Source organism: Pleurodeles waltl, chromosome 11 (assembly GCF_031143425.1).
Source record: "Pleurodeles waltl isolate 20211129_DDA chromosome 11, aPleWal1.hap1.20221129, whole genome shotgun sequence".
Classification (NCBI taxonomy): Eukaryota; Metazoa; Chordata; class Amphibia; order Caudata; family Salamandridae; genus Pleurodeles; species Pleurodeles waltl.
Genome location: NC_090450.1, coordinates 923,630,330 through 923,646,724, shown reverse-complemented (window position 1 = coordinate 923,646,724; position 16,395 = coordinate 923,630,330). Strand labels below are relative to the sequence as shown.

The following is a 16,395-nucleotide window of genomic DNA, read 5'->3' as shown; positions in this document are numbered from 1 at the left end:
GTGGAAGACAATCATCATATCTTTCAGAAGTTGTACTTTGTCTTGGAGTGTGATCAAGAATTGGGTAATAGACAAATAGTCCTCAGCACAGAAGAGCACTTCATTGGTTCCTATCAGGGATTAAATCCTTTGTAAAATGGGCTGTGTTATGTTCAAATATTTAATTATAGCCCCATTTCGACAGACCCAGGTTGTACCGCTCAGCCTGGAGTCTATGGAGTCATCTTTATATTACCAACTCTAAACCTAGGAGAGTTTTTTCAGTGCTGGGTTTGCCATTCTTAAATCCCTTATTAAAAAGTCTCTCCAAACCCCCAAATTCCAGATCATTATTAAAGACAAGCACCAAGAGACCTCACAGTAGTGTATGTGTATATACTATAGAGACTTCTAGTTGCAGACTGCGTATCTGTGAATTTCCCTCAGGCATCAGCTTGATCCAGAGAATTTCTGAGCCGCACCCCTGTGTGCCATTAGGTGGTGTTGATCAACTCCACATCCGTCATTGGCATCGTCTGCGCCAGAAATTACGTTGCAGATTCTATATAGGCACCACCCCAGCACACAGGACCTTAATTCTTTTCTTTCTGCACCAGCTAGCGCCAATACAAAGAGAACTACCCCTCAGTCACTTTTTTGACTGGCTTTTTTCCAACTTTTTTTGAGTTTTCTGCTCTTGGTACGTCGAGGATGTCATTGAGGAAGGCCAGGTTTAAGCCCCATGGGTCGTGTCATCGGGCGATGTCCTTGACAGAGTCATCAGGCGATGTCTGTGACTGATCCACATCTCAAGTATCTTTGGTGCCTGGAGCACGATCACGACTCAAATTCGTGCTGTGAGTCTTGGGCCATGTATCTCAAAGCTTTGAGGGAGAGGTCCCTGAAGCTGATGGCAGCCCGATGCTCGACTCCATGCAAGTCAAGGTCCCTGTTGAGAGGAAGGTCCCAGATGCAGCGACAGTCCTCCATCGTCGTCATCCCACTGCAAGACCTCAGGACGATCGGGTAAGTTGAGGCACAAGAAGAGCAACAAGTCGAAGCGTTCTTCGACTTTTCCTTGTCTGTCAACCGATAAGGGACTGCCAGCAGTCCAGGCCTCGCTCCAAGGAACCTGTGCCTGGACAGAGACTACGTCTCCATGAGTTTCTGGGAGCCGGAGCAATCCCTGCCCAACTCCGTGAGTTCTATGAAGCCATGCGCCTAATTTTTGGGCAGCCCGATTCCGCTGGAGCACCTTTGGGTCCCGTGGAGTTGGAAGGGGCCCCTTCTGGTTCAGCACCGGTGGCTTGGGCCTCAGCACCAAGGATCACCCATGGATCCAGTCCATTGCTGGATCAAGACTGTCGTTGGTCGTACCACCCCAACCATTCCTGACACTGGTCCAGACGCAGACACTCCCAGCGCTCTTGGGAAACAATCCCAATTCTCACTGCTACTGACACAGAGCAGGATGGGCATCGTATGATGCCGACTCTGACGCCAGCAGAAGCCTTGCCTCTTATGTCAGATGCTGAGCCCCTTTCTTATGGACTAGGTAATAGTGAGAAATGGGAAAGACCCTTTAGAATACCAGCTCTGGCCCGATACCGAGAAAAATGGCAGTGACCTAAGTTGGCTCCGCCGCCAACTCCGTAATCATCTCCCATCCGTTTGCAATCCGTTCACAAACTGAACACCACCCAGCCTGCTTGAACTCCAGAGGGGGCGGAGACTTACTGGGATGCCCAGGAGGGAGCAAGCACGGGAGAAGAAAGGGTGAAGACTTGCCGGGCCTGAGGCAAACATGGCAGGTCGTGCAGAAGTAAGCACGGCCGCCGAAGGGGCCCAATCAGCCCTGGGAAGCTGCAGCACATTTCGTCAGACTGCTCTAGCCTGGATGTGGGCAGCTTGTCTGAGCACTGCCAAGCGACGCTGATCCTCTGGTGAGCACTGTCCACCCTGCAGGGGGCCCACCACCTCTCATCAGCATGGAACGCGGAGGCCTAACAATCAAGCCACCAGCCACAGTGGTGAGTTAATTGATAACGTGGAACACAGAGGCCCAAAAATCCGGCCCCTGGCCTTGGCAGTAAGCTAACTTTGCAACCCACTCCTCAAACAGGAATAATACTGCACCATTGAGGCGTGGGGCCACGAGGAGAGACATCTGAGAGGCATGAACACACATGGAACTGAAAGTTAGCGGAACCATGGGAGCTGCCGACCGGGTGAGGGAGGGGTCTGTGAACACAGCTGCATTGTGGCCCAAGCCTGGGGAGATCTATCAATTACAGAACCTGTCTGATGGCGGAACTTTGTGCCAGCAAGAAACTCTCGCAGTGAGGGAGTGAAGAGGCTGAGAAAGAGGGACTGCTAAGGGGGAAAGCCCTATTCCACTATCACCTTGACTTCTCTAGACTCCCTCCAGAGCAGTAGTTCAGATGCACCTAACTGAAACCAGGTTGAAGTCCTGGGGTTTATCCGCCCCTGACATGGTGGGAGGCTATGGAGGGCGGCTGACTCAATTAAATAAGATGGATAAAGATGCGGTGGCGCCCCGCTGAGGTGGCGAAGGGGCCTACTGTGACCACGTTGGAGAGGTAGGAACCGCCAAATGATGAACCCTCCCTTAAAGAGATAATGGTGGCGATACAATAATTGAAAGATTGCTTGAACCGAAATTGTATCTCCTCCAAGCAGACTACCAGAAAATCTCAGAGAAAGACCATACCACTGACACTAATGTTATCACCTTGTAGGTATCCGTGAAATCGCTTGAGGAGCAGGTCCAAAGACTGGTAAAGGAACATAATCTGATGGCAGGTAAGCTAGAGGATTAGGAAGGGAAGGCGAGGTGCAACAATATCCAGGTGGTCGGAGTACCAGAGAAAGCGGAAGGCCCCAGCGTCGAGGTGTTCCTGGAAGAGCTCATTACCAAAGCCCTCAAACCAAAGAGACTCTACCACTACTTTACTCCTGAGAGGGCACTGGACCGGGAACACCACCCAGGACCATTATTGCAAAGGTGTTCAATTACAGGGATCGCAACACCATTCCTCAAGCGGCTTGAGTGAAAGGAGTTATTCCATTTGAAAATTCAACAATTCGTTTCTTCCCAAACTAAATACTTCAGGTGCAGTATCAGCGTCGCAGCTTCTTGGAAGTTAAAAGAGCTCTCCGTGAAGCGGACTTGAAATAGATGATGCTGTTCTCAGCAAAGCTCTGAGTTATTGCTGAGGATAAGACCTGGCACTTTGGATCATGTGAGGAGGCCTGGGACTGGTTAGAGGGTTAGCGAGTTGGGAGGAAAAGACATAGGAACGCTAAGAAATTCGACCAATGCTTAGATGATCATCATCCCTCAGAAGATGATACGGAGAGCCCGGAATGAATACGGACTCACACACCTGGAATAATAACCACAATTGAGGGCTACTAGATGACATTATATTGCAGCTGGTCAACCTCTGGGGGCAGGGTGCATATTATGACAAGGCATTATTTCTAATGAAAGGTAGAGCTTAATAACTGACTTCTGATCGACGTAGAGGCAACGCTCTGATCTTCTGATGTTTTTATGGGGGCGACAGGCACTCTGGATGTTGGGTAGTGGGCAGGTCTGCGCTCGCCTTGCAGGGGGGCTGGGAGGGAGTGTTGGATTTTGGTTTGCTTCATTTTACATTTGAATTAACATTCTTTTGTTACAGAGTTGGGACAATGCAGGGTATAACATTGACAATGTCTGGGACACTGCCAAGAGATAAAGATGAGATAACTCCATAAGGACGAAGTGAATATGTCACATACGGCTAAGGGGGGGGTTCCCCAAAGTCAAAAAGCTGACTCCACCATGAGGAACAAGCTAAAAATTATGCCCTGGAATGTTAACGAGCTTGGGAGCAAGATAAAGAGAACAATGGTATTGCAATACCTGAAACATCACTCCCCCGACATTGTACTTTTACAGGAAACCCAGCTGATGGGAAGCAAATACCGAGCCTGCAACAGGATGGGGTACCACCTAACAGCACATGCAGGTTTTACATCGGACTCCAGTGGGGTTGGAAATCTGATTTAAAAAAATAAGTCACTTCCCTATATCCCACAATCTACATGGCATGACTGCTCTGGGAGATTCGTGACACAATCTGGCATCTGGTTGGGGTGTACTTTAAGCTAATGCTCGGTATACATTCGTGGTGATAAGAGCAGCTGAGGTCTCGGACATTGAGTTGTCTTTGTTGGAAGTTAGGACTAACCTCCTGACAAAGGTGCTTCAACCTGGAGCTTTCACCTCTGAACCCATGCTCCCCTTTAATGAAGCCCTCACAGATGGCCTACTGGGTACCTGGTTCAAACCCAGCACAGAGGCTCCTGTGAACAGGAGAATAGTCCGCTGCCATCACCCCACTCTCGGTGACCCAAGCTTTCTGACGCAACACTCCACCTCTGAGAACTTGGTCATCCAAGCCTCCACTTCCCAGGGCGCATTTCCTTCAGCACCCCCAGTAGGGAATCTGAAAGGCTGGATTCAAGTGGGAAGTAGATTTTTTCTTCCTCCAGCCTAGCACTGCGGTCCGTGAACACTGCATGCCTTTTGGGCCATTATTCTCAGACGCTGTGGAATACAGTTGCTCAATTGCTGCCAAAGGTCCCCACAGAGCTCACTCTGGCTCAGGTTTTATCTGCCCTTGACCCAGGAGACTGGATGGTAGCACTGGACTTGCAGGTCGCTTATTTTTATATTCCCATCCTGCCTGACCACAGACGTTACTTGTGGTTCACGGTAGGCCACGCGCACTTTCAGTTCACCGTGCTCCTCTTTGGCGTTACCATTGCCCCTCGGGTGTTCACAAAGGTGATGGCGGTGGTCGCTGCTCATCTGCACAGATCAGGGGCTTCCACCTTCCCCTATTTCAACAACTGTCTGTTGAAGGCAGGCTCACTCCAGGCTGTCATCTCCCACCTACAGACTACAGCTGCTTTCTCACATTCGCTGAGGTTCACTATAAATGTGATGAAGACACACCTGACTCCCTCTCAGACACTTCCTGTCATCGGAGCCGTTCTGGACACAGTGCAGTTTCAGGCTTATCCTCCTGAACAGCGAGTCCCAGATAGTCAGGCTATGACACCAAAGTTTAAGCCTCTATCCTGGGTTTCGATGAGAATGACTTCAATGCTGATGGGCCTCCTGTATCCTGCTGGTGACACATGCCCGATGGCATATGCAGGCTCTGCTGTGGGTCCTGAAGTTTCAGTGGTCGCAGCATCATGAGAATCACTACAAGGTCCAGATCTCGGAGGGAACTGGTGGTTAACGAAGTGCAATAGGGTCAGAGGCAGATACCTCCCCCTTCCCCAACCAGATCTGACAATTGTGGCAATTGCGTCACTCCTGGGATGGGGCAGCCACCTGGGAGAGGTGGAGTTCAGAGGACTCTGGGCTCTGGCAGAGTTCTGACTTCACATCAACCTGATGGAGCTCCATGCTTTCCAGTTAGCATTAAAGGCATTTCTTCCCTCTGTCAGGGGGACGATAGTGCAGGTGTTCATGGATAACATCACCGCCATGTGGTACTGCAACAAGCAGGACAGGGTGGAGTCATGGACCGTTTGTCAAGAGGCTCTATGCCTCTGGACGTGGCTGGAACAGCAGGGCATATCCTTGGTGGTTCAACATCTTGCGGACAAACTCAGCCGAAAATGTCTACTGGATCACAAATGGTGTCTCCCTATCTTTCAGCAGTGGGGAGAGCCTTGGTTAGATCTGTTCGCCTCTGCAAAGAACTCGCAATGTCAGCAGTTTTGCTTGTTGGAGTTTCCAAGATAGCAATCACTTTTCGCCTCGAGTGGAACTCAGGCTTCCTGTACACCTTTCTCCCCATATCACTTTTGTTGAGAGTTCTCAAGAAGATCAAGAATGACCGAGCCCAAGTAATCCTTGTGGCTCTGGACTGGGCAACGAGAGTTCGGTATCCTGAGCTGTTGAGCATGTCCATAGATCCTCCGATCAGACTGCCCCATTGGGAGGATCTTGTGTCGCAGCAGCAGGGGAGTTCTGCACCCGAACCTCAGCCTTCTAGTGAGGAGATTGAGCCACGGCAGTTAACAACTGTGACCTTCTGCCCAAAGCCTGTAACATTATCTTAGCTGCCAGGCATCCCTCCACCAAAACTGCATACGTCTCTCGTTGGAAGAAATGAGTGGCATGGTGCACAGACAAGTGTGTTGACCCCCTCTCTGCCCCTCTCTCTGAGGTTATGTTCATACGTTCTCTGACCCAGCAGGGCTCTGCTACGGGCACTGTAAAAGGTTAATTGTCTGCAATTTCTGCTTTTTTGAGGCTCTGCACTTCTGGCATGGAAAGTCGTGAAAAGAAACTGATATCAGCGTGCTGGGATGCGCCTATATAGGACCCAAAATGTCAGTTCTGGCACCGACTATGCAGATGGCAGAAGCCAATTGACGCCACCTAACAACGTCAGGGATAATGCTCAGAAAATTCTCCGGATCAAGCTGATGCGTGGGGGAAATTCGCAGGTAAGGAATCGGCAACTAGAATATGTCTCTCCCAGATAAGGCATTACTGAAGGTAAATAACTTGTTCAATAAATCCTCTAAATCAACCAATCTCAACTGTGCCAAAACATGCTTTAGAATGTTTATAAAAACAGCATACCTACATGTGTAGGCTGAAAGGAAGGCAGAAGAATTCACAAATCTTCTCATTCCAACTGAAGTGGAGCATTTTAGAAATGGTCTGGGTACAAGAGTAAATGAAAGATAAGCAACTTCAAATCGACCATGACCAACAAGTCCCACACCTTGTAAGATGTCTCAGAGGAAGGACTACGAGGAAAAACATGAAATGCGAATATTAAAGGAGGCAAGGTTGCAAGGATCAGTCATTTGCTATCTTTGCTGAATTTGTGATCAATAGATTCTATGTGTCTGGCAAGGACCCTTCTGATTTATTATTCTTGCTGTTGTTTTTTGCCTTCCAGCAAAAGTAATGTGGTAGGGCAACAGAAGGAGAGGCAGGTGGGGGATACAAGATAGATGCACAGCCGGCCATTCTAACTAGGTGGGTAGAGGAGGTTGCCCTCAGTGTTCTTGCCACTCTGCAAATACTGTTGGCATATGCGTGGAGCCCCTCCTTGCATCATCTGGTCCAAGGGCAAGATATACCATTTGATGACCCAACAATCTCTTAGGAGAGGCTTGAAGTGAAAATGAAGAAACATAATATAGAAATACAATAACCACAAATCTTAAATGAAGACAAACTATAATGAAGAAAGCTAATAATGAATACAATATAGTACTTTCAAATACTAAACTATTTTTTAAATAAAAAAGCAATGCAACATTACTAATTAATTAAGGAGGATTTAGGGTTGAAATTAGATTAAGGTTTACAAATAGTGTTAGTTAGGAATAGAGTTGAATGTGTGGTTAAAAAAGCTCGGGTTTAGTATTGCAACAACATTACAGATATGGTTCCTTAGAGGAGTAATGATTATGGTTTGTGCTGAGGTTAGAGATAGGTTTATAGTGAGCTGAAAAGCCCATAGAGGTCATTTAAAATTAGAGCTGATGCCCTACTTATAGTATAGTATTTTACATTATGCTGTTTTCTTCATTACAATTAACAAAATGAAAACATCATAATTGCGAGGTACTTTATTATGGAGTTTTTCATTATGGCGTACTGCATGTGCACACCCTGAGACAGGGAGGAGCTATGTAGAAGGAACTGAGCATGTAAAGGAGGCTGGGGCACTGGGTCTCACCTGGGCCTTTGGAAGGAAAATAGTGTGAAATACTAGCTGGACTTTGTCATCCTGCACACCTATGACACAGGTTTCCAAAGGGACATCCTCAAAACTACGTAACTCCAACAATCCTTCCAAGCACAAAATTAAAACTCAGAGCTCAATAATGTATTCAATTTCACTGCTACAAGCTGGAACAAATAAGAAAACCACTTGCTAAAAATGCCTTCCTCTGCTGATACAGAAAAATGGGTTATTCGGCCACTCAGTGCATTATAGGCATGGTTTTCTGGAAGGTTTGCCTGATTTTTTTTCCTTTTATATTTGATTATCAAAACATATGAGATACGTGTATCAACAAATGGGTAGACTGAACATTTTAAAGTCTCTATGAAGCGCTGTAAAGTTATGTATGGTCTGCAAGGCATTATTCTAATGCCCTGGGTTAACAATGAGGAAACATTCTTCTATTCTGCTTTTCCATCCTATACAGACAGGCAGACAATAGCAGAAACTAGGGACGTGAACTGTTATGCTTTGCTGACACCATGTTCTATTAGTGATTGGTTCCCCTTACGCACAGGTGGTCTGAACTACAATACTGGAACAGACAGTCTTGTAATGTGACCTTCCTTCCTATTTATGGTTTTATGTTGTAAGTGCAAATCAGAAAGTGTACAAGCGCACTTTACACAGCAAGCTAAAAGTAAAAACGGTCACTTATGAATGAACAAACAGAAGACAACTGACCAAGAGAAAAGAGGAATTAAGTAGGTCGAAATACTGACAGGTTATGGAAAATAAGTGCTATATATTGCATATGCATTAGTCTATGGTGACGTAAGTATAACATTACCCAATATATTTTGTAGGGTATCTATTATACTGGTCCTCTCCCTCCTTCAAAAAATGTAGTACATTTTTTTACTATACTATACAGATTTCCCATGAAGCCACGTTTATGATTAGGCATTTGTTCCCTGTATTCGTACCTGATTATACTTATTCATGTAAATAAAATATTTTCTCTTGTTTTGCTTCCTTTTTGTGTTTTCTCTCTTAAATAAAATGCAATTATTGGAAGATCCAACCGGTTAAAATACCTCTTGAGGTATACTAAGTTTGCTTATGTTTAGAAGATGTTTAAAACTGTCAACAAAAATTATAATCATGAAAGAAATTTCCTAGCACATAACGTTCTCACTAAACGTCCTTTAGAGGTTATAACTTGCTGACATATTACAATGTTGCCACACAAGACAATTTGTTAATACATCTTTTACAACGCGGAGCCTTAAACAATAAAACCTTTGTACACAAGACCCTTGGACAAGTAGACACTCATTACAAACCATGTTTTTTAAAGGAAAATACTGCTCTTACTAAAGGAAGTGGCACAATGTCGGGCAGTTAAAAGTTATGAACTAATATAGTGTAATTAAAAACTGTAAAACACTGGTATAAGAAAGAACAAGACGTCAGATGGCTCAGGCACAACTTTTGGAATAACTATGCAGACACGGCCTCTGGGGGTATGATGGCTAAATTCTAAGCACATCATGCAAGATCAGAATCGAATGGTAAATAGGAGGTGGAATGATAAACATTTTTCTGAGGACTAAAAAGATTAACAGTGATTTACTTCCACTCAACAAGTCTGAAAATACCACTATCTTATTCTCTGCTTTACAAGGGCAACATGCTGCAACACTCCATGCACCCAACAAATTAAGGTCAAGTTGGAGCTCCACACATTGTAAGAGGCCTGATTTAATCACAACCTTTCAGAAAGACTCCCTAGGACTCTGGGACTTGAACAATAAATCCTTGGTGCACAGACAAAATGTAAGGATCAGTGCCTGCAACAAGAGAACATTAATATATAGGCCACAAACAATGGAATCATAGAACACTGCGCTTTGGACAATAAAATAAGAGGACACATGACTTCAGAAAATAAAATCTTAGTCAACAGGACAGAATGCTGAGATGGAAACCTAGATGCAGCTAAAATTCCTAGATCATTCTTTTACAGGTTTATAAAGTTGCTGATAAGTGATTCTAGTGGCCACTACTATAAAACCTGCACTAGTGAAGAACATGTAATTCTAGAAGTTCTCAAAGATCCACTACAATATTCGAACTAGAATGCCACAATGGGTGCAGAAGACACTGCCCTTTCTACAAGAAGGGCTGGAATGTGGAAATGTGCTGAATCCGTAGCACAATGAATGCAACAAAGTCCAAGAAATAAATGAGGACCAGGGAAATAACATGCACTACACAGAGGTACTGTGGAATGTTGAAACCCTCGACAGCTGAGACACCAGAAAGTTTAGGGATGAAGCTATGTGACCCCTCTTTGAGACGTACAGTGTTTCAATTATGAAAAGTTGGAGTACTATATGTGACTGTCCCCCAAAAGAAAGAAAAGCCTACTGATATCAGATTGTGGGGTAGGGGGGTCAACAATTTATAACAAGCATTTGCAATGCAATGGGTCTCGCATTTCCTTGACTAAGAGCTATTAGCGTTGTAAACTCCTAACCTGACTTAACTGCCACATAAAATGAAAGTTAAAAGTAATACAGTTTTACATAAGCAACCCGATTTAAAGCGCAAGCCACGCATGAGCGTGAAGGAGCACACAAAATGAAACAGAAGTTCGCTCCCAGTCAAACATATCGGTAAATGTGCAGCGCGATCACGCTGCGTAGGAAATAAAAATAAAAAGTAGTCCAGAAACCATGTTGAAAACATGAAGCCTTGTGTGTTTTCAGTAGTTGGCTGGTGCGCTCGGGGAGGGCTAAACACCAGAAAAGGCATGACGTATGCATGCCTTTCACAAATAAAATCAAGCGACTTTTAAAAGGCAAGCCCACAAACCAACTAAATTGATGGCCGCGCGGTGGGTGTGGTTAAAAGCCCACAGAGAGATTACAGCAGGCTGCAGCGCTTGTGAGCTCACCCCTAAAAAGGATCAGGAAGGGATACATCTATGTATTTGGCAAACAATACAAAGCAAATTGTTTTGAGGAGCGTAGCTATACTTTAAGCAAACATATTTACAAATTACCATGTGTTAGTAAAGATATGTCTACATAAAGATAATGCTTAGGAGCAACAACATTTTTACTGCTTTTCTAAAGCTTGACTAAGTGGGTTTATGTTTAACCTCCTCTGGACAGGAAGTCCATATTTGCGAACCAAGGACAGCAAACCTGCAGCCTCCTTTTTTAATGGAGATTGTTGTTTGGTATTCTCAGAAGGACCTGGCTGGTTATTTCAGTAACTATGCTGGTGGGTGCTGTGGCAATTCCCCCCCACAGCTAGATCAGGGCATTTTGCGTCAATGTAGGGGAACACTGTGTTGTATATGCTTACAAATTTAAAGTGAAGTATACAAAAATGTGATAGATTGCACCTCATACCACCTCTAGTTTGCTTGCTGTTTTCAAGAAGATTCCAAGTGTTCTTGGTGTGACGTATGGTCAGATTATCTCCTTATCAAGCTTGTCAGTAATCAAAACTCTCCAAGGAAAGCACAACACAGGCCATGTCCCATAAGAAGCAATGACCATTGGGACACCACTGAACACAAGGTTGAGCTCCAGGAAGAAGGAGCACAACATCAACATAAGAGAAATATAGGGAGTGCCATTTAACCACACACATAGGGGTATTGTGACATTCAAGAGCTAAGCCTTTGGCAATCGCTAAAAGGCAAGGTAAGTATCCATGGAAGGCATCTGACTTTCGGGCTGGGGCTACCTGTTTAGTGTCTTCAGTTTTGGCTTTGGTCCCCACACTTTTAAACTGGTCCGTCTGTCATACTCTGAACTCATGGCTAGGGTCTGCTCTGGGGGGTTGGATCTCCAGGGCGTTTCTGGTCAGAAGAGGCACCAGACAGAGCTCCCCTTCCCTCTACTCCTTTTTGCATTGGCAGTGGAGTTCCTGGCAGTCAATGCATGCCTTCGTGGGAGGGACTGGGATTATAGGACTCACACAATCTCACCATCCATAAACAATGTCCCATTTTATCTTAAAGACATACGCCCCAATCACTTCAGCATCTCCCATCCCTTGAATACATTTGGGGCACTTTCTACCTTATGAGCCAGTTGGAGTAAATCCTTCCTTTTCTCCCCGTCCCCAAAAGATGTATTGGCTCGGTTGGACCTTGGTGATGGCCAGTGAGATGGGAACCTAGGTCATTCAAATACATGGGGATTCAGATTTTCTGTACTGAACAAGATATCTTAGAAGGTAATCTTGCTGCCCAAGTAGCATCCATTCGGGCACAGGTTGCCTTTTAGAGATCCCTCCTCTTATCAGTAATGGGTTGTATTGCTAACTAGAAGATGGCAATGCTTCTGCATCTTCTTTACCATTATGCTATTCCCCCAATAACTCCCAGTCAGAAATTCTTCCAGGGCCTTGATACAGGAGACCTTATATAGCACAACTGCCACGGCCAAGTCACCTTATCCAAATTACAGCTTGCCCGGATTGCAGTGGACTGGGAACTCTAAACTTCAAGTTCTAGATTGTGGCAGCTCAGCTGCAATGGGTATCCTGCTGGCTATGAGGCCACTTTCTAGAAGACACTTGTGTTCCTGATTACCCCCTGGATCAAAACTTTATCTAGTTTGATCCAAAGGCTCTAGGAATTTGCCCTGTAAGAAATCATCCACGCTTGCTTCACTGGCTCTAAAATGTCTAATAAGAGGCTTGAGGCACAAGAGGAGTACCAGTATGGTAGCTCTGCTATGCCTACCTAAAAGGCCAAGTTGCCTCACCAGCCATGATCTTCAGCTCTGGGACGAGGTTGGACTTTCCACCTTGGGAGACTTATTCCATGGTGGCAATCTCTTCTCCTTTGAGGCTCCTATGTAACAATATGACCTTCATTGTAGTGAGTTTCTCATTTAAGGCCTCTTATGCTCCATTCTCTGAGATATATGGATGGGGGATGGCTTGGAGCCTGCCACCCACCATCTTATAAATTTGTTACATACCCTGAGGAACAGTACAATACTTGCTACATGGTTAACTAAACCGCTGATCACTCGCATGCACATCTCCTTACATCACTTACAGGAAACATGGGAGGCTGATAACGGCAGGGCCCTACATGACAAGGAATGAGTGAGAGCCACAGAAGATCTTCAGCAATGCGCATCTAAAGCTTATACAGTTCTATCATCCATGCACGGCTTACCTCTCCCCAAAAAGATTCCAAAGAATCTTCCCAGGTGCCTATTTGTGTCAGCTCTGCCAATCCTGCCACAGACCTTCAACATGTAATATGAGACTTGTCGTCCCTACATCCATACAGGGCTGAGGTAACACACACACTTTAAACAGTCACTGACCTACAGACAGCAACCTCAAGCATCTATAAAAGGCCTTTGAAACTCAAGGTGGCTCTCTGGTTCCTCGACCTCTCCCACATGAACTACGCAATCAAACTATAATGGAAACATCCATCACCACATTAGTGTAGCCTGGTGACAGATGCTACGGTTATAGACTGGGGCCTTTGCATTACACAGAGAGAAGACCATGGGCCTCTGCCGTCATCCAAATGCTCTCAAGTCACAGCCCCAAGATACCCCTTTGAGGGAAATTCGCTGTGCTATACTAAGTGTATGTAACATAACACAACATGCCGTAACATGTGTGTGACTCGCTACAGTTGGGTTTCGTGGGTCTTCAGGCTGAGAGAACTTCTTCACCATCCACCCCCCTGACCCCTCTCAGATGATCATACCACCACCCTTCCCCCACCAGAATTAAATACTAGTGGCCCATGTACGCTGTTATTCTGCCCCCGATACAGTATACCTAGCTACAGAGACTGTCTTATAATGCCCTTCCATCCATCTCACCCCCCACACCTGTACCATCAAACTCCCCTTCTGGCCTCCACCACACTGCTGCCCCCCCCCCCCGCCCAACCCCTCCACTTGGTGATTCAAGGCTCCTCCTGGATATTCAGGATCCTTAGTTCTCAGTCCCCAGGGTGACCCTTAGACTCCCAGAGCCACACATGTAATGATGGACATCTTTCCTTTGGTGTAATGTTCATCATGAGACGAAACAACACAATGGTAGGAGGGAAGAAATATTGAATGTATAACCCAACTCCTATTTGTGGATGCACATTTGTTTCGTGTGCATGTCCTTCGTCCAGCTCCAGAAGTCACATTGCTTATAAAATTTAGTTATTACTTTTAACACTAAACTAAGTAAAAAGTAAAAAAAAATTAAAGGGCAAGATAAGCATTAGGAGAGGTCTCTCATCCAATACGGTAAAACAGGGTCTAATATAGTCATTTATTTCTTAAGGGTGGCAAATAAAGGTAAATAGTTGTTGTATTGATTGAAAGGAAGAATCCCTGAGAGGATTACTCCTCTAGTAAGGACAAACAATATGCATTGCTCTACATCTTCAGAGTAGGACAATGTTGGAAAATACAACTAAACCTTCTGATCTTATGGTACCATCCCATAACAGCAAGAACCTTTACACATAGGAATGCAGTTCTAGAAAGCGAAGAAACACTAAAGTGGTAAGGAGTTGTCTTTTCTTGTAATCCAAATTCATAACTTCTCAATAAGCTGCACCACAGCCTCTGGGTTGTTTATCTTCAAATACATGTAACACCATTGTATGGAAACAGGAAGGTTGAAATTTAAGACATATGCAGGCTTTTTTGGTATTTTGTTACTTTTGGTCGTATATCATAAAACATTTGGTTTGTTTCGATCCAGCATGAAAAGGAGAGTTTAGTCGTAATGTGCCTAATATGGAGCAGAGTTACAATAGACTGTGATGAGACCCCTCGAATGACTTTGGCAGGAACGAGCCTGGAAGATGATTCCACACACATTTAAGCGAGGACCTTTTACATACTCCGCTCCTTTAAACTGTCTTACAGCAGTGTCCCTTAGGGGTAGCTTCTCAAGGGAAAGGGACAAAATTTGAAGTAGATTTGCAGCACTGGGAACTTAAACAACAGATTGCGTTGGGCCAGGGAGAGGGCCCAAGGCAGGACATGGAGAAACACTTGTGGGATCTAGTAGAGGAACAACACACATTTGAATCGCACAGAATAATGAGAGGGTGGCTAATGACCAATGCGAAATAGGCCGAAAGTTTGAGGCAGCTCGTTGATCCTCCAGACGCTAGACCGGCGTTAATTAGACATAAGGGTAATATTGCACAGCAATATACAAGCAGAGGTGATGAGTAGGATGGAAGAACCAATACAACTTAATGCCTGCACTTTAGAGAGGGAGGAGGGCGGTGGGTGCATGGATTAAACTTACTTAGTTGGGACAAAGGGGCCTTAATGGATGAAAAAGAGGACATAGGCAAACAAATCAATAAAGCGCTTAGAGTGGAAGTTGGAAACAATTGTAAGCAAGCATCAACACAGTAATAAAACAGCAGGGGTTCTTGGTTTGGTGGTGTCATTTGATGGATAATGTGTAACAGTCTGAGACACTGCAGCAATCCTAATATTTATAGATATATTTAATGCACCGCTTGCTAAAACCTAATAAATACATGAATTAGAAAAAAATGAACAGTCTTTGAAAACAAGTACGTTTCAAAATAAGTACATGCTCAGGAAAGTAGCCATCAGTCCTAGTTTCTTTGACCCCAGCCCCTCAGCATCAAGCGCAGAATGCCTCCAAACATGGTGTGTACAGGCTTGTCTCTATAACAAACATCCCCTCAGCAAAGAACACAGACCTCCACCCTGGTGCCATGGTGGGATTCACTAGTATTTCTCTCTGTGATGTGCAGTTTCTCAGCAGACAGTACAGATAGCTCCCAGATCGGTGTGTACCTGTTCAGAACTGTGCAGCGTCTCCTGGATCCGGGTCAGCTCGGCCACCTTGGACTCCAGGTCTTGTTTCAGCTGCTCCAATTGAAAACTCTGATCTTCCAGCTGTGCCAACAGACAAAAACACAATGGATGAAAAAGGAATTCAAAGACAGTGAGCTAATTTTTATGATGGAGGTAACTAATTTTTAAGCAAAATCTAACATTAATTGTTTTGGAACAGCTTGTACAGTCCAAATTGATTGTGATTCTTGATAACACTAACAAATCTAAAAAGTTTCTTTAGGTTACTCCGCTGGGGACAGCGATGCAACATATATGCACGATCATCATCTTTCCTAGATATGTTTGAACTATTAACTAAGGACTTTAACACTAAATCTGAGAACCCTCACTGGCACTCAGAATTAGTGCACTGCCCACATTAAGCTAGCAAGTTTATGGGAACAGGGGGAGTGCAGAAGGCCCGTTCTACCCTCAGGATACCAGTGCCAAGAACAGATGGAACTACTATAAACTGTCTCAAACTTGACCCCAGGGAAAGTCCTAGCAAAGAGAGATCACACAGATGGCAATCCCTCCAGCGAGGTGTCTCTCTCCTCATACAAGGGTTGTAGTTAACTGAATTGAACCACGTTCCCTGACAACCCCAATTGCTTTGACCTAGTTTAAAGAACTTTGTAATAACATTCCTTCAAGTACGCAGTAACAGACAACTCACTTTGTTACTTCAAATAGAAATATACCCAAAAAGCTGGCAACAGTGCCTAGGGCTGTGC

General features: G+C 44.9%; 1 protein-coding gene across 1 annotated transcript in view; it reads right to left on the bottom strand.

Moving 5' to 3' along the window:
• HIP1R (huntingtin interacting protein 1 related) overlaps positions 1–16,395 on the bottom strand; it is a 360,114-nt gene that overhangs the window by 116,488 nt on the left and 227,231 nt on the right. The window contains exon 17 of the mRNA XM_069214961.1: positions 15,620–15,721. Coding sequence (XP_069071062.1) covers positions 15,620–15,721 — 102 coding nt within the window. The remainder of the gene's footprint in view (positions 1–15,619; positions 15,722–16,395) is intronic.